Source organism: Mya arenaria, chromosome 8 (assembly GCF_026914265.1).
Source record: "Mya arenaria isolate MELC-2E11 chromosome 8, ASM2691426v1".
NCBI lineage: Eukaryota > Metazoa > Mollusca > Bivalvia > Myida > Myidae > Mya > Mya arenaria.
The window spans coordinates 52146175-52173751 of NC_069129.1; the positions used below are offsets into that span (position 1 = coordinate 52146175).

General features: G+C 35.6%; 1 protein-coding gene across 2 annotated transcripts; it reads right to left on the reverse strand.

Moving 5' to 3' along the window:
- Positions 1–5514: 5514 nt before the first annotated feature.
- On the reverse strand, positions 5515–27317 carry LOC128242086 (uncharacterized). Of its 2 annotated transcripts, none has more exons than XM_052959125.1 (4): positions 27240–27317; positions 13531–13730; positions 7475–7705; positions 5515–5998 (listed from the first exon to the last, which is right to left on the reverse strand). In XM_052959125.1, the coding sequence occupies exons 2-4, from the start codon at positions 13586–13588 to the stop codon at positions 5676–5678; spliced, it is 612 nt and encodes a 203-aa protein (XP_052815085.1). In that variant the 5' UTR covers positions 13589–13730; positions 27240–27317; the 3' UTR covers positions 5515–5675. The 2 variants fall into 2 exon arrangements, with proteins under 2 accessions (XP_052815085.1, XP_052815087.1); XM_052959127.1 differs by lacking the exon at positions 27240–27317 and adding an exon at positions 14057–14091.
- Between the last annotated feature and the right edge of the window lie 260 nt (positions 27318–27577).

Sequence of the window (27577 nt, forward strand, 5' to 3'; positions counted from 1 at the left end):
AGTGCACATTTGTAAATCATTAAACGTGAAATAGCTCGGCGGTTCCGTTGACGTAAGGACAAGCCTGAAATCTAAATATCAATATCAAATTAATATGAGCATATACATAGATATTTAATGCGGAACTTTGAATACTTGCCCATCGAAACAAATGGCGCACACAACAGCAATAACAGAAGACTAACGTTTATATCCATTTTTTATACGAATAAAAATATAATAATACCGTCGTATCAAGCTCAACTTAATTATTGCCAGTTCCTATGCATGTACCGCAGTTTTGCCGATGGTCAAGCTGTAATCATGTAATGATAAAACAGCAGTATTGGACAAATTTCAACAACGTAATACAGGAATACAATCAACACAAAACTAGAAGATGGTCACCTGTGGTTATTTTCACTTACCTAACAAGCACATTCAACGGGTGTCGGTTTGTACCAAACTATATAACAATGCACTTTTTCTGGTATCTAAAAAGATTGGATTCACGTAAAGAAGAAGTTGTCTACGGTTGTATGGCAAAAAAATATATCCTGTTTATGGATTTACTGAATATATGACGAGTTAGAAATATTTCTTGAATACAGCCTGAAAGCATTTTCTTGTTGCCATTTAAAGCGAAAAACATTTTATTTGGAGTTAAAGTCATGTCTTAAGACGAGGTATTCTATCTTTTTATAGTTACAATCGACAATGATGAAAACGCAACTTGATCGCCAAAACAAGTTGTCGTTAGAAAAAAACATGGTAATTTTAATCTGCTTATCTGGGGTGAACGAAATATAAATATATATAACGATGAAAAGTTTGATGTACAGCTGTGTGACAAAACGAAAGTCACATTCTGACTGTGTTACTGTAGTCAAACATGATATAGACACATGCTTTGACATAAAGTCTCAAAATGTTACACCAAGAATGATGACCTTCCTGGATCGCTAATACTCTATGTTAACAGTTAGATAACAGAAATTTGTTGTGCAAAAGAACATCAATATGCACATTTCTTGAAGAAAATGAAAATTTGTTAGCTATACATTTACCAAAAAATTCATTTTTCATTTCACAATTAATTTTTCATAATCATTGGATAACTAAAAAATATGAAAAATGTAGAACATAGTTTATAAAAAAAAGAATTATGAACACAAACAAATGATTTGGGCAGGTGATGATTAAAATTGATTAATATTAGAGCGGATGTAAAACCATTTATTATCATACTGCTTCATTTTATCATTTATCAAGACAACTTATTTCTCTATATTATGTCTAATTATCATGTATTTCCTGTACTGAGTAAATTGAGGTGTTGTTTCTCTATACTTTGAACCAAATATGTAGAATTTCATCAGCACAATTAAGAAATTAGTAATCGCTATGTGTTTTTCATTGCTGACTTTTCCGAAGCTGATATTTGTTAATGTTAAGTTTAAATTAATATGATTATCTTTTATGTATTGATTAAGTCTACTCCATAGCGGTTGTATTTTCGGGCACTCCGAAAAAGATGTTCCAGTGTTTCTATATTTGATTGACAAAAGTCACACAAACTTGTTTCATTTAATTTACATTTATAAAGGAATTCATTACAAGGAACGACTTTGTGTAGATATTTATATTAAAAACTACTTAAGTTCGTGTCATTGGAACATCTGTACGTGTTCATATTTATATTTCCCCACTCTTTATCTGTTATTTCATTTAAACCTAGTTTTTGTACACACTTCTGTTTAATTTATATACATGTATCAGTTGATGACATTTTACAACACTTTAATTTGTTCAATATTGATTTTGATTCATTGATAGGGATTTGATAATTATCTATAGATTAGTGTATCGTTATTTCATTTTGAGTTTTATGTATAAGGGACAAATATTTTAGATAGTCGTGTTGATTAACTTGATATATTGATTGAAATGTTTAAAAGTCATTCCATGACTCAAAAATAATACTCTATGTTGACGCAAGTGTAAAGGTAACAAAAACATAAAGGTATCTATTCGAGATGAACCTGCAAAACGTTCCGTTTGAATTATTGAATCATCTTGCTGCACTGAAATTCGCAAAACTAATTGCTTGGAGAAATTTAGGTTACTTTACATAACAGCAAAAATGTATAAGATTTTATAATAACACTACACAGTTTATCAGCAGATTCAACTGGGGTTAAGCCATAAATAGAAACCATTTAAAGAATGTCTATTCTTTTGTCGGTTCGATAGCAACAAGGTTCAATGAATGGTCATGAATGGACAAAATGGTGATACATCGCTTAACCTTGTAGTGGCTTATGCTGCACATTCTCAGGCCATAGTTAAGCTTGGATATACCTTCACAAACAGGAATTTATCATAATTCGTAGCAATTATTAGATAAAGCATTGGCATTGATGTTTTATCTGAATTCAGAAGTTACTACAAACCATGTCATCAGCTCAATCTTCTTTATATCTATTAGATTAAAGATATGCTAAAAATATACTCGAGTCGTGGCAAACGAAACAATACATCCCATGATCGGATGTTTACTATCACATACACACTTACTACCTTCAAGCTAATAGTGTTGTTTGCATAATGGTTACAGTCAATGAGCAAAGCTGAAGCAAAATTAAACTCTAACCCTATACAATCATATAATGATGTTCAACAAAATTATCCCTGAACCAGTCCACAAATAACCAAGGGAAGTGTAGCTCATTATATACACCAAAACATCGGCTACGAGCAAGGGCGGTCAGGGTTCTGCTGTTAGTTTGATCAATTCAAAGCATATTATTTCTACCAGTTGAATTAGCTTTTGCTGAGGTCATTCCAAAAATAGAATGCAGTCTTCAAACTAACAACGCTTGCAAAATCTGTGTACACTTTACAGACAACCTCATATATGCTCCGAAAGGGTGATTTGAACACAATATGATAGATATGAGCATAACTATTAAAATAAACTAGTAGCCGTAGTTATGTCATGTATAAAGTAACATGAAAAATGATACATACTCGTATGCAGTGGATTCGTGTCAAACACATGATTATTGATATAGTTTCGACAACTGTATAAAAACATGATATAAACATAATCAGCTGACGTGTTGCATCCAAAAATGTATTTTTAGTATCAATTAAACATAAGCAAAAGTACTGTGTGTATTAAATGCATCTTTCATATCGATATCTGAGCTTGCATAACAACAATTTTTAAGTCTTGATATTTTATATAATTGTTCCTTCGTAAAGGATTTTGAACAATTTGAAAGATGTTCAACTAAAGAGGATTAAATACGTGAAATGATTTCTATTTTACTTCGACTTCTTTTGAATAATACCACGTGGACATTTCTCTACAAATGCTTTACCATCGGGCAAACGTTATCTGGTAAGTTTGCAACACTACAATGTAAGAAAATCCAGCCCTGCCCCTTTAGAGACCATAATTTTAAGTATATGAAAGCTAGAAATATTTCAATTTCGAACATCGGTTTCTTAGTTTTCATCTCTGTGCGCTGTATTGCCGACAAAGGGTATGCATAGTAATTATTTTTTGGAACAATTTTTAAAGGACGATCAGAAATGGATATTTAAAATGTTATTGGGATAGTATAAGTCATTAAAAAAAGGCGTGAACGACGGGCATGCGACTTATGTTTGTTATCATTGACGGAAACAACGTGTTTTCTTTGGTCTATTCTACATGTTGCTTGAATCTACGTTCATGCTATGGCTTTGCGTCGAACAAAACGAAGCGCTGGTGAACAGTATCTCAATAACTGAAGGGTGGACAAAAAACAAATGAAACTGCCGTATTTCTTGGTCTGTTATGGCCAAAATCTCTACTTTTTTCATGCGAAGATTCATTTAGTATTTCCTATATGATGTGCCAAGAGGCATTATAAAGTTAGCTGAAAAATATATTATAATTGTTCTGTAAATACAAAACCGTTTGGGTTTCCATTATAGGCATTGTCCACACGACATGTTTATTTGTAAAAATATGACAAAGGGTAAATGACACCCATTCTTGAATAGCGAAGAAAAGAACTAACGAAGAATATCTGCGAAGTAAACAATAAAGTTGAAAATTGAATCCTTTGAATAACTTTTCACACGATAGTTTTTTTTGTAAAATGACAGACGGTAAAATGACACCCATTGTTAAATAGTTATGCAGATTCTATATATGTGATGTCAAAGATACCGGTGGAAATTCAGTTTCTTTATGCTTTGTCAACAAAAAGAACGTAAACAAGAAGGTTGCGAAACACCATTTTCCATCTGCGTCATCCAGGTACTTGTGAAATATCAACAGCATTTTAATCTTTTTTCTGAACAGGATGTTATTGCACACACACAAGTACAAAACGGAATCGTCATTAAGAATTAAATATTCGACCTACAGATAAGCTTTTCGGTTAACAATTCCATTAAGGTCCATTAAACTACATGGTGAATGTATATGCCAGGTGACCCTTTATAATGTAAGTATCATTTGAAGGGGTGTTATTTGCTGATACTATGCTATTGAAATGACCAGCGGTATATACGTATATGTTTATTACTCGTTTTCCCTTGAACCCGTGTTGCGCTGATCGTTAAATGCCTTATTCCCATCATTTATCGATAAAACTATTTCAATGCGTGTGTGGTCTGTTTGTCATGATTTGATGCTTGCATCTCTCGTTCAGTGTCATATGGGCCCTTACCTTGTGCCCACAAACAGGGTATATATGTGTATGTTTGGCTTTTTTACCTGTTCTGTATTATTGTGTTTATTATTAACACATTATTTACAATGTCTGTTTACATGAAACCAGAGAATATCCCTTCAGCATTCAATACAAGTACAGTCGAAACCCGTTGGTGCGATATTCAAGGAACCGGCCAAAATACTTCGAGCTTCGCGAATACCGAGCCAAGCGGGAAAGCCTGTAAGTGTTAAACAAAATCGGTCCTTGACATCAAGTTCGAGCCAACGAGGAAATCGAACCAACCGATATCAAGCTAACGGGTTTCGACTGTATTCATTAAGTTTTATGCCTATCTATAGATAATATCGTTCTAAAACAGTGAAAGATACAAACTAAAGAAACTGTTGTAGTTTTAGATTTACAGAATTTACAGGTACACAAAACATTTTAACATGTACATACATCAGAAATAAAATAGGAAGTCAAAACGTATTTTTATACCGCACGACCAATTTTCCTCGTAATGAATTCTTAATCATTCAATATTTGTGTCAAGCAGCGAAGCTCGCCCCATAAAGTCTATAAATACACTATTTTGCTGGCAACCTGTACAGAACCACAAAAGCAGGAATTGTGTTCTTTTGTTTTTGTTTTTATGTTCTATTATCTGGATTTATATTCAACGAACTTTTATGTATGATCACTTTGGAGAACATTTATGTGTCCTTTTTCAGAAGAAATTGGAAGCACAAAACTTTGTCTTAATTTATTTTCGTAACAAGAATGCAAAAACATGTAACACAAAACATATTCGGTTATTTTATTCTGTATTTTAACAAATATTATTGTTCAAATATAATTAAAACGAACAATCAAACGAACAAATACAATTAAAGTTCTCCCAACAACGTCTTATCATACAATGTGATGCTGGCAAACTGCTCGAAATCCCTTACACATGAATTAGTTTCTGTACTGAATTTACACAAGATACAAGGCAATCACCAAAACTGCGACTGATGACATGAACCCTGTCGTCGATGAACCGCTTGTTGGTTCCGTGGTTATCTTGGGGGTCATGGCTGTGACGCTGTTGCTAGTAGGGAAAATACCGGTGGATGTGGTGCAGTAGTCGCCATTATATTCGACGGAATCAAACGCTTCGGTCAGTGACTCCAGTGAACTTAGGAACTCTGTTTGATTCTCTGCGTCTAAGAGTGAATCAATCTTCCGGCACGTGTCCTCGGTGTCTGCCGGCTGAGGGATGCACTCACGCGTCACTACCGTTATCTTCATCCCAGTATCTGAAATTTGACTGATTAATTAAAGTGACACTCGTATTCAAAATTTATGGTGGCATACTTCTGCCACCAGAAAACAGAACAGAACAGAACAGAACTTTTAATTAGATACAAGCATATACAGCTTATGATCATCAAAACAATCATCATAGCATGCACAACAGGATATATAAATTAACATGAATACAAACAAAAAGAAACAACAAGAAGAGAGCAATAACATCCAGTTTGAGTTACGCTGTAATATTATTTATATTGTCTCTGATCTGATTTGCCTTAATAGTAAATATAGCCAGTTTGTATAACAACGACTTCTTCTTAGAGTTAAGAAGAGTAATAAATTTTAACATACAAGGTCGTGTTCGATAATAACTAGTTATATAATGATCTTTAAGTGTTTATATCTATTACATATCAGTACAAAATGATATTCATCTTCAATGACATTCAATGAACAAACATCACATCTCCTTTAATGTCGGGGAATGTTCCTAAAACGGCCTTCTTCTATTTTAAGCCTGGAAGAGGATAACCATATAACTAACTAACTAGTTAATTAACTAGTTAGTTATGTGGTTAACTAGGTACGTAACTAATTAATTTTTCAATCAATAAAAGATCTTAACGGGAAATAAATGCATGTTAGTGCCTACAACTGCCATTCTTGTATCATTTTACCAGCTTAATGTTAAGTGGTTATTTTACCAGCATAATGTTAAGTGGTTAATGTTAAGCAGTTATCACTTATCTATAAATAGATATTGTGTAATATTTGGAATACCCGTAATGTACCATAATCCTTCTTCCGCATCGGCTCGGGAAGTATGACGATAACTAAAGCGTGACTGTGTATCAATGCAATGGAGCAAAACAATGCTATTTATAGATTTAATGGTTAACTAGTTACGTAACTAACTAATCACTTCAATAACTAGTTAGTTATGTAGTTAACTATTTACGTAACTAGTTAATCACTTACCACTTATCCAAAATATCGCTAAATGGTAAGTGATTATGTTCATGATTTTGTTGTTTATTTGCTTGAAATCAGCTTCAGCCAATAATAAAGATGAACACGCAGTTAGATAAATGAAAGAAGTTGATGTGGTGAAAGTCTTACAGTTTTTGAATGATCCTTTCATACAACGGACCCCAGAATAAACATTTATTTCCAAGGTGTTAATTCAAGAATTCAGGCTAATGCAGAAGTCAGTTGTTACCACGTTCCCCCCTCCCCCGGCCTTGGATTAAACTGGAGATAGTCGCGGAATTTGTTTTTACCTTCCAGGTGGCCTCGCATTGCCGGTGAATGCGGTGGTTTTGTCTGTGCGGGGAATGGGCCTTACCTAGAGACCCTGGGATGCGGGGCATTTGGCGGGGAAAAGTCAAAGACCGAAAGTCACAGTCCCCGTTATACCACAGACAGGAGGGGGGGGGGGGGGGGGGCGTGGTTTTAATTGACTGGTGCTAATAACATACCCGGCAGATTAGCGGCTGTAAAACCCATACATGTCACGGTAAATGTGAAACTAGCACAGGCATCAATGAGACCAGGACCAGCAACTGCGCATGTCTCTGTCGGGGCTGTGTTACTAGCACATGACTCGTTCCTTAAAGAATCCAACGACGACGTATTATCGTTCAGCAAACTTTCGATATATTCCGGCATGTTGATGTATTCTAAATCCATGTGCATACAGCTGGAACATTCTGAAATAGTAAAATTATAATTCATCATTGCATAATGAAACAGACTTCTTAAATTGCTATGTGCTATATGGCTCGGATCGTACATACGACTTCTCGCTCTGCAGGCGAACACTCTACTGCGTCGTTATAAAAGTTAGCTATATCTTGCGAGACATTATAAGCGCTGCTGTATTCATTTCGAATACCCGGTTGCTCTCCCCCCCCCACCCCTTCTCTCTTAATTTTGCAATTCAAGCGTTTGAAATATTCAGAATGGTATATTCAAATGGTCAAAATGATTTCCGATTTCTTTGGCAAATGTACCAAATATCCAACATTCCAAATTAAATGGGCATGCAATACGTATTTTATCACCTTTTATTCCTCCATTTCTAAAGAAAACGACAAACAAATAAAAAAATACAATGCATAATTAAATCACTTAAAGCTGCACTTTCACAAATTGACCGTTTGACAAATTTATTTCTGGTTTTAAAATGACCCAATGTTTGCGTTAATGTCTGGAAACCTGAGCTACAAGGCTGCTGACACAAGATCAGAGCGCAGTTTTTCATATTTACTTTCGAAATAAGCTGTTTTATGGCTCAACGCGTTACTTACGCGTTAAAAGAGCTTTTCGACCGTTTTTCATACAATTTGGATTTGTGCTATTGTGAGTTTCCTTATCTGACTGAATTGAAGGGATTGATACCTAAATCAGATGATTCTGATACAAAAAAACAACAACATTTTTTTATGAAAACTGCCAATCTTTGAGAGTGCAGCATTAAATATTAAGTCAAAATAAGTGATGCAGGAATTTTATTATAATACACAATCATCATAAACGGTTCGCGCCTACATTTTATCGATTATTATCCCATCCCATTTCATCCATTATAACATCTCCAAACCCATCCAATATTATTTTGTAATAAAGCAACTGTCGCATAATTATTCTGTTATGTTATTCAAAACTATACTAACATTTTAACAATTTGACACATGTGCATGGTAGACCTTTACATCCCCTAAAATCACATCCCATCTCGTCCAATCCACTCTAATCCCTAAAACCATCCATTCAATCCCATCCCATCCTTCCCCGCCCTTCCTATCGGTCGGTCGGTCGGTTTTTCATTCATGTCGTTCGTTCGATTTCAGTTGGTCTGTTTGTCGGTAAGTCGGTCGGTCAGTCAGTCATTCAGTCAGTCAACATCAATCGATATATCCAAACATTATTCCGTTTCTTTGAGTCTATCCGTGCAGTTATTGAAGAACTGCACTGTAATATGACAGGATGCTGAAACAAACGTGGACAAGATCTTTTCTATACATTCTCTGCACATATTTACACACCGTTTACAGATGCGACTGTAGCCGCGCGTACACGAACATTTACATTCTCTGCACACCGTGTACATATTATGCCACTGAAGATGTGCGTACATGGACACTTACGTTCTCTACACACCGTGTACATATGCGATTGTAGACGTGCGTTCATGGACATTTAAATTCCCTGCACACCGTGTACATATGCGACTGTAGACGTGGGTACATCGGCATTTATATTCTCTGCATACCGTGTACATGTTCGACTGTAGACATGCGTACATGAACATTTACATTCTGCAAACCGTGTGCGTATGACGCTGTAGACGTGCATAAATGGACATTTACTTTCTCTGCACACCGTATACATATGCCACTGTAGACGTGCGTACATGGGCATTCAGTTTTCTCTGCACACCGTGTACATATGCCACTATAGCCGTGCGTACATGATATTTACTCTCTCTCTGCACACCGTGTACAAATGCGACTGTAGACCTGCGTACATAGAAATTTACATTCTCTGCACATTGTGTACATATGCCACTGTAGACGTGCGTACATGGACATTTACATTCCCTGCACGACGTGTACATATGCCACTGTAGAGGTGCTATCATGGACATTAATATTCTCTGCACGCCGTGTACATATGCCACTGTAGACCTGCGTACATGAAAATTTACATTCTCTGCACACCGTCTACATATGCCACTGTAGACGTGCGTACATGAACATTTACATTTTCTGCACACCGTGTACATATGCCACTTTAGACGTGCGTACATGGACATCTGCATTCCCTGCACACCGTGTACATATGCCTCTGTAGACGTGCGGACATGGGCATTTGCATTCTCTCCACACCGTGTACATATGTGACTGTAGACCTGCCTACATGGATATTTACATTATCTGCACACCGTGTACATATGCGACTGTAGACGTGCGTACATGGGAATTTACTTTATCTGCACACTGTGTACATATGCGACTGTAGACGTGCGTACATGGGCATTTACATTCTCTGCACACCGTGAACATATGCCACTTTAGACCTGAGTATATGGGCATTTACATTCCCTGCACGCCGTGTACATATGCCACTGTAGCCGTGCGAACATGGACATTTGCATTCTCTCCACACCGTGTACATATGCCACTGTAGACGTGCCTACATGGACATTTACCTTCTCTACACACCGTGTACATGTGCGACTGTAGAAATGCGTAAATAAAAATTCACATTCTCTGCACACCGTGTACATATGCCACTGTGGCCGTGCGCACATGGACATTTACATTCCCTGCTAACCGTGTACATATGCCACTGTAGACGTGCGTACATGGGCATTTACATTATATGAACATTGTGTACATATTCGACTGTAGATGTGCGTACATGAACATTTACATTCTCTGCAAACCATGTACATATGCCACTGTAGAACTGCATACGTGGACATTTATGTTCTCTGCACACCGTGTACATATTTCACTGTTGCCGTGCGTACATGGGCATTTAGTTTTATCTGCACACCGTGTACATATGCCACTGTAGACGTGCGTATATGGACATTTACTTTCTCTGCACACCGTGTACATATGCCACTGTAGACGTGCGTACATGGACATTAACTCTCTCAGCACACCGTGTACATATGCCACTGTAGACGTGCGTACATGGACATTTACTCTCTCTGCACACCGTGAACACATATGCCACTGTTGACGTGCATACATGGGCATTTTCATTCTCTGCACACCGTGTACATATGCGACTGTAGACGTGCGTACATGGGCATTTACATTCCCTGAACACCGTGTACATATGCCACTGTAGACCTGCGTACATGGGCATTTACATTCACTGCAGAATGTGTACAGATGCGCCTTTAGACGTGCGTACATGTACATTTTCATTCTCTGAACACCGTGTACATATGCCTCTGTAGACATGAGTACATGGACATTCACATTCTCTGCACACCGTGTACATATGCCACTGTAGACGTGCGTACATGGGCATTTTCATTCTCTGCACACCGTGTACATATGCCACTGTAGACGTGCGTACATGGACTTTACTTTCTCTGCACTCCGTGTACACATATGCCACTTCAGACGTGCATACATGGGCATTTTCATTCTCTGAACACCGTGTACATATGCGATTGTAGACGTGCATACATGGGCATTTTCATTCTCTGAACACCGTATACATATGTGAGTGTAGACGTGCGTGCAGAACATCTTTATTTTCTATGAATGCCAAAATAATATTTACCTATTTTAAATATAAAAACTGTTTATATATAACTTATTGTGTATACACTTATTGTGTATACACCACGTGGTATATGCCGTAATGATTTCTATGCGAGTTCAATGAAAAGGTGTCCATTATGTCCATTATGTTTAGTTGTTGCGCTAGGCCGCTGAAGTGCTCGATCGACTTTTTTGAAATAAAATGAAAAACGCTTCAGAGTGATAATTTGTGAATAAAAACAGTAAATATATCATTGTTTTAGAAGAACAGGCATGTTTAATGCTTTAAAATAGCTGACTGCTTAATCGACGCTTTTGAAAAAAATATGTTGATTATCGCTAATAGCTTCAAAGTGTTAATTTGTGAATTCAAACAGTTAATATATCATTGTTTTAGAAGAAAATGCATGTATACATGCTTTGAAATATGAAACCATGTTAGGCCGCTAGGCCGCCAGGCCGCTAACTTCACGCCGCTAGGCCGCTAGGCCGCTAGGCCGCTGAAGTGCTCGATCGACTTTTTTTGGAAAAAAATAAATAAAAAAAGCTTCAGAGTGACAATTTGTGCATAAAAACAGTAAATACATCATTGTTTTTGAAGATCAGGCATGTTTAATGCTTTGAAATAGCTGACTGCTCAATCCGACTTTTTTGAAAAAAAAATGTTGATTATCGCTAATAGTTTCAAAGTTTTAATTTGTGCATAAAAACAGTTAATATGTCATTGTTTTAGAAGAAAATGCATGTATACATGGTTTGAAATAGGAAACCATTTTAGGCCGCTAGGCCGCTAGGCCGCCAGGCTGCTAACTTCACGCCGCTAGGCCGCTAGGCCGCTAGGCCGCTAGGCCGCTAGGCCGCTAACTTCACGTACATAGTGCCGTTAAGAATTTCAAAATTCGCGCGTGTTTAATGGTCCGCCAACAACACTCATCCGATACACACTCACTGCGTCAGATTTTGTGTTGACAAAGTGTTAACAAATGAGGATGTATTATTAGTCAATAAGATGATCTTAATCAATATCTTAATGATAAAGAAGGGCTTGTTTGCTACGCTCGATCCGCCCATTCCTAATGATTATGAATTTACTTAATGCCAACCTATTACACAACGTTTGATAACATGATACGTTTTATTATAACCATCAACTATTTTCTAAACAACACGTGTGTAATAAAACAATATCTCACCGCATGTTTGTAATTAGTCATACGTTGTTTACTTCTCAATTATAAATTGTGCATAATAGTAATTTTCCAGCAAATTATAGCTGCACTCTCACAGATATAGCGTTTTTACAACTTATTTATGTTTTGTTTTGGAGAGAGCAAATTTTTGCGAGAATATTTGCAAACTTAAAATCAGATCGCAGATTTTTATATTTCCGCTCAAAAAATAATGTTTTATGGCTTAAACCGTTACTGAAAGTTTAAAAAAATGCATAAAACAACAGTTTCTTCAATTTAGATATAAAAATCGGCGATCTATTTTTTGTCAGCGGTCTTCTATAGCTGGTTTCCATTGATGCGAAAAATGGCTCGTTCCAGGACAGAAAATAGAAAAAAAGTTGCCAAACCGTTTAATCTGTGAGAGTGCAGCTTTAAACGTTTATTTTATACATTTTGTTTTAATAATTACTATTTATCTAAATCAAGGTAATGTTGTTTTCGTTTTAGTTGTTAAAAAAAAAGTGATATTTTCACTTCATTTCATGAACACCATTCTTATAACCTTCTTCATCACTTCATGTAATTAAACATGACGTCATGAACATGCTACAAACTATGACGTAATCAAACCTAGTGTGACGTCACCATTAAACGGAAAGCAAATTTCGTAGTGTATAGTGTTATAGAAAGTAGTATTGTTTACCTTAATGTGAATTCTTCTTTTCTGGTAAAATTAAATCGATATTTAGTAAATCTTACCAACAAAATTTTATCGTTGTAATTATGAGTTTGATTGTCAAGAATTAGTTTGAATTTAACAAATAACATACATGTGTTAACACCTTCATCAAACTAGAATTAATCCATGACTACACAAAACGTTTTTTGTTATCATATTGTTTGTATTGCAATATTCAATATAGAATGTGTTCATTAGCTATTAAATGAACGTTATGTCATTTAAGTTATTATTAATTATAGCATCCGACCATTACTTATAAATACAAGTGAACTTATATTTACACCAATCCGAGATCTAAGTACATGAATGTTATATCAATATATACATACCCAGAGCGATGCATTGAGAAATCGTGAACAACAGCAGCAAACAAATCCTTGTATCCATTTTGAAAATAAGCTTTTTTGCAAAACCAAGATTTTATTCCGATGTTTTCTAACTGGTTACAAGTATACTGACAATTTATCTGCAGCGATGTTTCTGTTATCGATTCGTTTGACTGAACAGGTCGCGGTCAACGCACGGAGTCCTGCAACAAAGGGTACGGGTGATAAGTATCCGTCTTCACTGAATATTTGACAGGTTTGTGTTTAAATACCAACTCAACCTGAAAGTTGAATTTATGGTCAGCTAGTCCACCAAAAGAAATTTAAATACAGTAATAATAGAGTATTTTATTAAATAGCCGTCGGCATGAACTCATTATTAGGTTACTGCCCAAGATATACCGTAATTGACGGCGATCTGTACCCTTAACTGAATTAAAACAATGAACAAACTCTTCGTCAATTAGGCAAATTTTAAGCTATTGTAATGAATCATTTTGAAAACCACCCGGCATTTAAACACATAAACCTGCTAGATAATCATAGAAGTATTTTCCTTTTAAACATGTCTACATCATTTCTTCCCTTTGATAGTAACACACACAGCCTGGTTATTTAGTTATTAGTATACTATTGTATAACCTTATATCGAATGTATGTATGTGTAAGTATACCAATATAGTTGTAAACAGATGTAACTGCATGCGCAATGGAACCCGTTAAATATAATCATAGACCTGGTATTTAGTGTTCCGTGATTTTTTTTATAAACAAATTTAAGAGGTTAATACAATCTTCCTTGATACCCTGTTCAAGACAAGCAATATAACTTTCTACGTTTGAAATTATGAACTTGAAGAACATTATTTTCCTTGATTTGATGTTATGTCCAGTAGGTCGCGTGTTGTAAGTTCTGTATGAGTTGTTGAGGGCGCTAAATAGTCATTCAGTTTCGGGGCGTTTGACTGACTGTACGGATTTAAAATAATGTTATAAACTATATTATTGTAATGTTATGTCCAGTAGGTGGCGTGATGTAAGTTCTGTATGAGTTGTTTTAGGCGCTAATTAGTCATTCAGCTTCGGAACTTTTGAGTGACTGAACGGACGGATTTTAATTTATAAAATAATTTTATAAACGATATTATTGTTGTAATTTGGATTAAGGTGGAACGCGACTATGATTTTTTTTCCAGTTACTGTCTGAAAATTGGTTTACGAATGTTTTGATCAACAAAAAGTATTAATTAAGATTTTCGATTTTGTGTTTGTTGTTAGCTGCAAGCAAATATCATTGCTTCTTGATTTGATTATATCAATAGTAAAAAATTCCGGAAGAACATGTAGATGTTTATCAACTTAAAACTTGAACTGATAAGTTTGAAAGTTCTTTATGATATACAGTATTGTGTACCGCATGTATGTATGGTATATGCATGTTAGAATTATGTAGTGATAACTGATACGTGTTTTGTTCTGGGTTAGTAAAAATAAGACAAAATGGACTAATAGAGGAACTCCGGCATATTTATATTTAAACGTACATGTTATTTATATGTAATGTATAAATCCCTTGTGAGCACAGTGAGCCGGTGTTGGCTTTATGTTGGGTCTTCGTTGCAAAACAGCTGTGTTGTCATGATTGCTGATCTTTTGGTCACTATTATCAACAGTCCCAATTATGCACCGGTCAATTGTAACCACGGCCCCCAGGTCCGGGGATTGTGGGGACTTTGACTTTCGGTCAAGCCAACCCCGGGTAAAATCCCCGCCCTGCGGGGCAAACTGATGGTAAAATCCCCGCCAAATGGCCCCGAAGACAAAACCACTGCATTCAACCGGCACTGCGGGGCCACCTGAAAGGTAAAAACACGGCCCATTTCCCCGGCTATCCCCGGTATACCCCCGGACCTGGTGGGGCCGTGGTTACAATTGACTGGTGCATTATGACCAAGAGTAAAAGTAAAACGCGTTCTAATGAAGAGCCGTCACTGTGAACAACAGCCGATCAGCCCGACAACTGTCTAATAATGACGGACAAGACACTACCGCCTTCTCGAACTGTAGTGTCAGAGGTGTCCGCAACGGCTACACCACCGCCGGGAATCTGTCCAGTATCATCTCCCTATGGTGGGCAGTACATGACCCTTCATCTCGAGTATATGTCCCAGCAAACCCCGCCGTCGGTCGGCATTCCAGTACGTGCAATTACCGCTATCGGCAACGGCTTCGCCTGTCTCCGTCCCATATTCGGCTGAAAGTTCAACCACGCCGACAGCCAACTGTTGTGAGTCTCAATTTAAGTTACTTATGTGATGAACAAATTAAGTGCCATCGAAATTAGGCTCTTTAAACTTAGAATAGAAATCGACAAAATTGAAATTGACGTTGGTAAAATAGTGAAAAAATGTTTCTTTTGTTGAGGCGCGGATGAGCGATATTGAAACAAAATTCTCAATTGTTGATTAGTAAATGATTGATATAGAACGGATTCGCCAATGCCAATTTGACAGTGATGAGTGCAATGATCTTCAAACGAAGTATTTTGATCTTTCAAAGCCAGTGTCATCACAAAAATTGAATCTATCTCGAAGGAATCTGATAAATCAAAGCTGATTTATTTTCCTTGACCAATGAATAAGTGGATATCAAAGCTAGATCAATGCGTGACAATCTAATTTTCTTTAATGAGGAAAGTTCCTATGATACAGAAAACTGTATTAACAAAATGCTGTCATTTTACGAAACAGATTTGGCTTTCCATGGTGCAAGTGAAAACTTGCGCATATATATATCGGACTCACGAAGTCGGAAGCTACGAAGCTGGTTCAAATGCTCCATAGTTGTGTTATTTAACTTTTAACCGGATAAGCTGGCCGTTAGAGGTGTACTCTTACTCCCAATTAAGCTTTACAAAAATGAAAATAATTGTTTAAATATACCAAAAAGATAAATACATGTCAAAATTATTGTTTTTTTATGAAGGATATAGAGTTCAAATTGAAATAAAGGTGCAGAAAACACGCTATTTCAACCCTATGAGACGATAGTAGATCGCAGTAAATCTTTTAGCATTCATCAATCGTTTAATATTTATTTCGTATTCAGCTATTAAATACATGGTAGCAATCTTGTTATCAGTAATAAGAATTTTCCATAAATGCATTTTTAGGAAGTAGTTGATGGTTTATATATCGGCAAATAGCATTGACAAACGTGTAAGTGATCAGCCGGAAACCTTTCCCATATATGCTGCAGGCTCGACATGAACGAAGCGTTAATCCCTAACCCACGACAGACTTTATATTAATAATCATTCCAATACCCACGCCGGAAATGCCGCAACGCCAAGGCGGAAGCCAGCAGTTCAATCAGAGACGCCCGCGCCAGGACGAACCAGCGGCGGACCCCCGGGACTGCCCTTCTTCAAATAGTTAAGAAATTTATAAATTGCTTTAATCTATAATTGTTATGCGAAACATGGCATCTCAGCCATATTAGTATCAATTTAGAAAATTTTGAATACTTCTCTTGTCCCAGACCAAAGTTTAATACGAAAGCTAAGCACTCGAGCGGTGGTATTGTAATATATTATGTAGTTGACGCGAATGAATCGGGGTGTGTTTGCATTAAGTTAAATCAATAGTTTACTGGTACAGACAATGACCTATAATTTATTCATTGCTATACTTCTCTGGAGGATTCAAATGAAAAGGTAAATCAGAAACTCGTCATTATTTGAATTTGATTTCTTTAAAGATATAATCAAGATATAATCAAGTCGTAAATGTCATTGTTATCGGTGATCTTTAAGCTGCACTCTCACAGATCGAACGTTTTGACAGTTTGTTTTTATTTTTTGTCTAGTAACGAGCCAATTTATGTGAAAATGCATTTAAACCAGTTATATAAACTATGAATAGCAAATAAACAACACGACTGCGTAAAGAAAAATAATATAATGAAATGTTCTTAACTTGAAGTGTAAATAACCATTGTGTATTTCTATAAGTATATATTCTGCAATTAATTTTCTTAAAAAATGTAGGAAACCGAGTACATTTGATTGTTTGGTTATATTGGAGTTAAATGTTCTAATATGTCCAAAAAGGCATTTTTTAATAGCCGAAGTAACCCGAAGCTGTAATATGTGTACACATGACAGTTCCAGGCCCTAATTTTCTGAAGTTCTGAGGCGTAACAAGCTACAGTACTTTGTTTCATAAAGCTTCACTTATGTTTTTAGACCAAAAAATAGTTTTCCCGACCAAAATTAGTTTTATCGGTTATGCATCTGAAAACATTATTTTATTATCATATATTATCGAAATTGCATAGAAAAATACCATTAGAGTACAAAAATGTATTTTGCCTTTAGTGGGGTGCGGACCCACGCCGGTAAAGTCAAGACAAAAGAAAATATAACAGATGCCTTATCCACTAGGCCACCAGAACGTATACAAACATCATGGATATATTAACATTTTAGCAATACATTGATAACATCACGTGATAATGCCAATTAACCTATCATGCAGCAACGAATCGCTCATAGCCGTTATTAACGCTAATGAAAATTGTGGTGTTCAAAGTCATTATTTGAGCAAATATTAACATTTGCTGAAGGGGTCCTGATTTTGGTAACTTACTTTTAACACTTCTAATGATTTGCCACACTTTATCTCGTCATACAAAAAACAACAACTGCACTATACAAAACCATTAGAGGGTCGCTTAAATCTTACTTTTACTAAATAAACATGAGTTTGTGGTGATTATCATGAAGAAAAGTTCCTTTGAAAGTCCAAAAACTCCTAAGAGTGTTAAAAATACACAAACCGAACCAAAATGGAGAGTTTATATCTTAACCATGTTATAAGATGTTTCGAGAAATTAAGGCATTTTTCATGTGTTTAATCATGCAAGATATGAGCTTTTTAATTGTTCGACGTATTAATTAACATATTTAACGTATATATTGATGCAAACATTATTTTTAGTAAACCAGTTTATACGATATATAAATATAATATGAATAAATAAATGCATGTATTATAAGCTGCATCCATTTGATCAGAACTGTTTCCATCTGAAATTAGAAATCTGATACAACAGCCGTGTATATATAGCTGTGAAGTGTGTTTAGGGTATTATTGGAATGTTATCTTAAAAATAACATGTCATTATCCTGACTTCTTTTCATATTAATAGGAAGTTTGAACTCCGAGGAAAGTTTAATCAATTCACCGTCACGCGGAAGCCCATGTACCCCACCAAAATCACCATCGGCTACGGTGCATGCGTTTGAATGAAATTTATGTCCATGCCTTATTTTTGTACATTAATTCAGGTCAGAACATATAGAACTAAGGATGAAATCACAAAAACATTTTTATTATTAATGTTTATGGCTAAATGTTTTAGCAGATATATCGGGCCAATCGGAACTCCTCGGCTAGTATCAAGATATGGCCTCGGATATAATACGGGTCGTAAGAAAATAGTCCATCATTGACGACCAAGAAGATGTTCAAACAACCAAGATATATGTTAGCCCAAAGACAGAATGAGGAGCGACCTTTTACCACTTATTTGTGTGTAAGTGTTATTTTTATACTTATTGTATTTTAATAAAATATAAAAATAGTTTTTTAAAAGCCCTAATGAGAAACTAATTGGAAATGTCATTAATTCTTAGTGGGTGGGGTCAAGTCTTCTTTCATTTGACATATTCTAATATACAGTCCAGGGAAATTGCCTCACGAACTCCTCATTTTGAGAAAAAAGGCTTATCAGTCTATGAAATTGAACCAGTCAATTAAGCATGTCACCCTGCTGGGCTATTTACTTTGTGTATTCCCAGATGTTTCTTGTACTGACCAATTTCAGTATTATGTTATATATGTTCGCATTGAGTTTGCCATGAATGAATTGTATGTATAATCAAAGCACTGATAGTGCTGAACGGTTTGAACGATAATTCCCTGTATGTGATAATAAGATAAAAACCAACAACATATGACTGATAACATGGCACTCGCTCGCTCACTCTCACGCCTGCCCGTCCACTCATCCAAATTTCCGACACACCGGCCCATCCACTCACTCACTAACCCCTCAAAACCCACTCACAACCCACCCCACCCATCATACTAATTCGATGTGTTCCATGAGCTGTAGAATAAAACGGGCATCATAGCAAAAGGTTATATTCAAATTTAACTGAACTTTTATACTAGTGTGTTATTCTATTATGCCTATCAACTACAATTTTAAGTGAATGTGAACACAATTGTAGTATAGAAAATACTATTTCAGTTCAGATTACAGCTTAAGATGGAGAGTATAACAAATTTACAAATGTACATATTTAAACCAATTATCCATAACAGCACAATATGGAAATAAGAATCATTAGACTATTCAGAAGTATATGACTTACACGCGCAAGGCTAGACATTGTTTTAACTTACACACAAAAACATACATGTACAGAGGAAAATGACCCAGCTTACCAATGTTATTTGGTATATTTATTTTGTTTCACTTCTAGAAAAGTGCAGGTAAAAGGGAGAAACCAGCACTGGATTAATTATGGATTGTACATATGAATGTCCTCCCCTGTAGTATCTTATCTATAGAATTATTATGCAATACAGTTACAATTAGCTCAACACCAGACCTTCAAGTAGTTTTTCAGTTAATGGGAGTCATCCCATTCATATCCGAGTGTATAAATGTGTTTTACTGTTAATATACGCAAAATATTACATACTTGTGCATGAACTTTTTTTGTAAATCAAACATTATTTCAGGTATGTTTTTTGAGACTGATTTTCATTGAAATAAAGTACTTTCGAGTATGATTTTCAACTCAAAACCTAAATAAGTGCTTTAAAAAGAGGAACATGCTTGCATACAAAAAATATATACACAAACCCTTCTAGAGCATTTTAACACCTCATTCGCCTACACAAATTGGAAAATTAAAAGTTAAAAGATGATCATGAACTCACAATGTTTTGTTTTCGGTTTTTGTGTTTGATTAAGGGTGGAATATGCATAACTTTGCTGCATTTTTTTGCACTTTTTTACAAACCAATGCACCTGATTTGTTGACGTTATCATAATATGATCACAGAAAACAGTGTATTCATTATATTCCCGCTTCACAGTCAGGTGGGAATTATTTAGGAATTGCTCGCGTTATCACGTCTGTCCGTACGACAGTAGGTCCCTCCGTCCCGTATTTCTCGATTCTATATATATGTTTCTCATTCATGTCCTATTTTTTGCAGAACTGAACACCATAGCACGAAGTTGTGTCGCGCTCAAGATCCGTGCCCCTAACTTCAAGGCCATGCGTTTGTTTGGCTCTGAATGTGCTTTATTGTAGGCAAAGTGAAAATAATGGAGAAATGGACTGGCTTACGTTTAGACCCTCTGAAGTGTGTTTATCTATGAAAATGCTTGACTGTATCCACAATAGGAATCGTCAGACCCTATAAGGGTTCGTGTAGAAGCCTTATGTGGTTAAGAATACCGATTGTTATGCTGCTTAGGTGTTTGCTTGACACATGATGGACTTAAATGTATCTGCATTTGTGATTATTTGGAGTTGGATGTAGAAGAGCCTTACTGTGGTATGTTTGGCACTAGATTAATTTCATTGCAACATAATTTAGATTTACAGAGCACTGAATTGACTTGATTTATTGGGGTTTTACCGCCATCTTAACTAGTTTTTAGTCCAAAGAAAAATGTGTGTCAAGTAAACCAGCAAGCTCATAGTGTTGACGTAGTGGTAGGTCTCGTTTCAATTCTTTGATTTAGAGGTTATAGTGTATACATAACCAACCGACACACTTTGTATGCGTTTTTTTAAATTGCGACCAATGGTTTATTGTAAACTTGACATATGGGAAACATTTAAAGTAAGTGTACCTTTTTATAAAAAAGGTAACGCATCTTACCGTTCAAAGATTGAAAGTAAAGAATTCCCTCGGATGGTTAATGAAACGCAGTTACCAGTGTTACTTTTAAAGGCATAGTTCAAGGAATGTTTGGCATAACAATCCCCTGCTGTGAATCTCATGCAAATTGTAATGATGGCACAGTAGGGGCTAATTTCCTGTTTAGTTGTGTATTGGCTCAGGGTCATTTAGGGTCCATTTCTATAATAAAACATTCAAAACTGCACAACATGATATTCAGATCAGATATCTGATAAGAAAATTAGGCATTTAGATAAGATCAATACACAGACATTGTGTACATTTTTTTTGGAAGGTTTAAACCAGGCCTTTAAGCAATACTTTTGTAAATCACTTTGATGTCCATGCATTGTATTTGCATCAACAATAACGCATATTATTTCCATGTAAATATTTATTTACCCATTTGCTTTCTTTTGTTAAAAAACCGTTACCAGAAGTTTATAGTTGACTGATCCAGATCGTACCTATGAAGTCTGCAATAATGTTGCCTTTCTTATTCATAACAACAGCCAACCATTTAAAAAATAACACAAGGTGAATGTTCTCATATGAAGAGCGTTGATTTAAAGTTGACTTGTATAAACTAATTGTGACGAACTTTTGCGTATAAATACAGTTGAACCCCTTGGCTCGAACTCGCTTGGCTCGAATTCCTCGTTGGCTCGAATTGAATGTTAAGGACCGATCTCTTTACACTGAGCGTACGTTTTCCCGCTTGGCTCGAATTTTCCGACGCTCGATGTATTTTCGCCGGTATACCGTTTTTAAAATTACCGTTGTCATGTGGGATTTGGGCCAATCAGCAATGCTATATCTTTTCACAACGTTTAGTATCAAGTACTAGTAAAAATTATTGTCAATTGGGCACTTCATATATAGAGCCTCATAGAGCCCCTTTATTGTTTGTTTGGCACAAAATGATTATTGGACACGCAGTGGACTTGAGAACATCTGTCTGTGGTGACTGTGATGGGTTGATGGTAGCCTAAATAAGGATAAATAAGCCCTGGCTTGACTTTTAAGAGCCCGTCCGGGGCTTGTTTGGTCATGAGTCGGCATGTCTGTAACCACAAGGATGCAGAGGGCTGCTGGAGACCTATTTTGTCTACAAGACACAATTTGAAATTGCGTCCTAATGGGGTTTGAGGAATTCAGTGGACTTATAGAAATACGTTTTTGCTTTCTAAATACTGTGAAAGACCTTGGGAAAGATGTTTATTGGGCTGTTTGGTGCTAGAATAATAACATATGTAGCTTGTTTTGCACTGGATGCATGGTTGATTTTTAATATGGGAAAAGAGATAAAATATATTTCTTAGCTGCTTTGTGATTGTATTTATGTTATAACTTTAAATAAAACGAAGATTTATCAAAACAGCGCTGTCGATATTGATCATATTTGCATTTTCACATTCAAATGATGATTTTGACCTTCATTTTGAATTGCGTAGTATTTTATCATGAACCATTTATATCATCTATTCGTTACGATATGTTTCGTTTTTATGCCACGTATGCAAATTTGCACCTGTGGTATGTTTTTGAACGCGTTTATATGGTAATTGATAACATTGACTTGTTAATAAAATGCCATCAGCTTGTGTTGAAAAGAACATGAGACATAATGATGAAGCTCATTTTATTCACGTCAGATATTAATATCAATATTTATTACACCGATATGATGTTGCAGTAATTCAAGAGAAATAAAAGATGTTATCTTGTCAGAAAACATTTAAACTGCACGTATTTACGATTGTTTTTTTCATTCTTAAAAAAATATAAACCAAGAATGTGTTAACAACCAAAGTATCAGCTGAAATAGGGGTGTGCGGGCTTTTCATGATAATTTAATGTATTTAAAATTTTAGCAATCCATGTTGAAAGCACATGAGTCTCAAAGAAAGTAAAAAAAATAAATACATTTAAAAAGAAAAAATGAATATTGAAAAATTGGGATATTTTTCATGCTCTGGCCTTGAAATGATCATTCCATGAAGTGTTCAATGTTGTATTCTAAGAGTCTTATTATAAAGAAATACAATACAATTAATTCTTCTATATTTAAAGTATACTAAATCGGTTCGGAAATGTTCTGAACGACAAAAACAAGTGAAAATACGATGTACAGCTCGGTTCTCAGAAACATGTGTTAGAAATTTGATACTAGCTGGGCAGTCAATATTTATAACTCTATGGCTTGCTTTAGATCATTATCACAGAGGTGTTAATGTACACTGACCCTGGGTAACCTTTATCAAAATGATAAGTTTTGAGGGCAAAAACTCTTGACTGTATAGTAAATAACAATTTTGAAGCTCGAGTGATCAGTGGCAAAAATTAAGAAAACAAATACTCTATTTGACTTTTTTAATAACAATTTATTTATCTCATACATTTCATATCATTAACTTTATTTTTTTATAATTAAAATTTAACCAAGGATGTATGGTTTATATGTCCGTGAGTGTTGGTATCGAACAACTTAATGTAATGGCACAATTAAATGCCTCGGCCTCGGCCCTGTTCACTAATATAGTTCTCTAAATAAATTACATCTTCATTCTATTGGTTTAACAAAATGAGTTTGAACGCATAAACCAGCACACATTTCTTTCAAGACTAAATGCTATGATATCCACCAGTGGTGGTGATGCAGAAACATTGAAAAATGCTGACATTTTTACTGTGCCAATGAAATGCAGACATTTAAATTTTAATCTTATTGTCATTTTCAGAGAAGAGTATGGTACCAGGGGTGCAGCTGACTCTGATTCCCGGCTTCTTCTAATGAAAAAGGCAGATGAGGTAATGGTTGTGCTATTTTCGAAATTCGGACAATAATTTAACAGTCAAGTATCCTATTGGTTTAAGCCCAAAAGTACCTGCATGTTTGTACAATTAACCAACAAGGATTGACAGTATTAAAATATCAACATTGTAGATGAATTTAAACATGATAACAATTTAATTTCATATTTTTTAATTTACTAGTAGTCCAGAGCTAAAAGCTGCTCTCTCACAGATTGACAGTTCTTCTTGGTCATTCTTCAAAAGCCAAAAGGAGTAGTTAAATTAAATTTACACATATAATTAATTATATGGCTTAAAGCAATAGCAAAAAATATTTTCCAAACAAATGAAATCTGTTTTATTATGTGTGACCTTATATGACTAGTTGGAGGAATTTTTACCAAATTTTCAAACTTGTATATGAAAGACTGTGATCTGATATTATGTCAGCAGTCTAATATCACTGGTTTCCATACATTTGCACAGTAATTGCCAATTGGCTCGTTTAAAGATAAAAATAAAAAAGGTGTCAGAACAGTAAAACTGTGAGGATGCAGCTTTAAATTGGTGTTGCACTTAATGTTTTGTGAATACTTTTCTGTTGTTGTACAGGCTTTTAAAATAATTGATCTGAAAATATAATTCCTATTATTGTTGTATTTTCTGTTTTCTATTTCAGGCACTGGAATCCGAATGTAATCAAAAATGCCATTGTATGAGGATTGACCTGCAATGCATGGAAATCATCTAACACAACTGCAACGCCTACCATGGAAAAATGAGTGCAAGATGGAAACAAAGCGTTCAGTGGAACATCTTGTCATCTCAAATATTTGATGACTTACATACCGATGTGAAGTTGAAGATAAAAGTCATCTGTTGGTCCGTGATTATTAAATAAATCCGAACATAAATTTTAAAAGGGTAATATGGTAAAGGATTTATCTACGCTTAAAGTGGTTTTCCTATATTATGGAGGGAAGATAACTACAAAAACAGAAACAGATGGCATCGGCAAACCAAATAAAGGAGAACTATTTTGTTCAGTTCAATTTTTAAGACTTCAGAAAATCCGTTAATAGGGCACATCCTTGCAAATGCCATATTGTAAACTGGGCTCTTTAAATTTTGAAAGTGGTCTAGTGGATAAGCCTCAAATTCAAGGTTGTGAGTTCATAACCTCCAAGATACTTTCTCTTCACCTCAGGAAAAGGATATCCATACTTGTTTCTACTTAGGCAACAGACTTAAGAGTGATTTTGTAAGTATTAAGTTAAATTTAACGAACACATAACATGACTTGTGATTTTACAGATGCATGTTTATTTTGTTGATTGTATGAGTTTATTTTCTCAAATGATGTAAAAAAAGTTATTCTGAATGACTGTCCTTTTTTGTTTAAAGAAAGTGTGTTGAGGTTTTGGCATAGCATAGTGTCACCATCATCATCATCATTGTTGTGTACAAATAAAACATTCAAAACAATGTATTAAAAACCAAACTGTCAAGCCAAGTACTCAAAGAGGCACAAGGATGTTGCTAAAGAGGCCGGTAATACATTTAGACAAATAAAATGCAAAGAAAGATCTATAATTCTGACACATGGTAATGCTTTAAATAGTCCTCTCATTGTGTGTTTATGGTTAAAGTGGAGACATACAGTATTTTTTGTAATGAAGACTTAAATTTGTATGGCAACTTAAAGCCATATATGGGGATTAAACGCCAGAAATATTGTAAAGTCTCCCAAAAGACCCAATGCACTTAAAAGGGCTTGGCACAGAAATGAAAGTAAAAATGGGAGCAAAACCTAATTTATCATTAATTTTACATTGGATTGCATACAGATGGCTCTGATATTACTTGACTAATATTAAAAATAATGTTAAGAGACATGTTGATCCAAACTGTAATTATTCTTGTTTGCATTTTATGGAGTTGGACATAAAAGAGTCAGTGATCTTAAGGCTAATTATTCAAAATAGATTAAGTATTATTGAAAAAAGTATGGTACACATTGCTGAAAAGCTTAGTAACCTGGCTAAATATTTGTTTAAGGCTTTTATTTACCAACAAATAATTCAGTTGAGTATCTTATCAGTTACTATTTTGGTGTTGTTGTTTTTAATAAAAAATGACAATTTACTCAAAGATATTGAGACTAATAATTATAGATTAAGACAAATATAATGTGTAAGGAAACTTTAATGAGTGGGTTTTATCCACAGCCTAGGAGGTGAAGTGAAGCATGATCTGCCTTGAACAAATACAATTTTAAGACAAGTTCTGTCAACTTAGTGCACCAGTCAACTGTAACCCCCACCCCCACCCAGGTCCGGGGGAATACTGGGGTAAACCCGGGGAAATGGGCCATGTTTTTACCTATCAGGTGGCCCTGCAGTGCTGGGTGAATGCGGTGGTTTTATCTTCGCTTAAAATATAGAGGGAAATGGACCTTACCTAGAGTCCCTGGGGTGTGGGGGCATTTGGCAGGGATTTTGCCATTGGATCGTCCGCGCAGGGTGGGGATTTTAGCCGGGGTTGGCTGTACTGAAAGTCAAAGTCCCCACTATTCCCCAGACCTGGGGGGGGGCGTGGTTACTATTGTCTGGTGCATATCCACATGAACGTTGGAATGGTACTCTAACAATTGAGCTTACTGCGTGGATAGTCACCGCCCCACCCCAACCCTACAGAACTGTTTACACAAAAAAATCTGCAGCCCAAACCCAACAATGCTGAAGTAAAGGCATGCATAGATTTCAGCTGGTAAAGCTGACTGGGTGCCAAGCTCACACCCATCCTACAACAACCCACAAAACTCTGCTCAAGGCAATCAACGATTTAACAGAATAGTAATGTTGTTTTAATGGCAAGGCATGGTGTGAAAAATAACACGGCAAAGTATGACTTAAAACTTACATTTCATAGGGTATTCCTATAACTGTTGAGAAAATGTTGACATTTAGTCCATGCATGCATTTAATCCGATGTAATGATTCATGCATGCCATAAACCGTATGATCATTTCAATGACTGTCAAGTACATTTTCTGTGTGCTCAAGATTTTTCTAGAAGAAATAGAGTGCTTCAACTATAAGGAAACATCTAAATATTCATAAAACGAACATTCTTTGAGGTTACAATAAATATTTTCTCTTAAACAATCACATTTAATTTAACACAATCCATTTCCTTGTTGTTACAATGGGCCTTCTTTACGCGGATTGAAAACGGTGTTAATCGCGGGCAGCCGCATC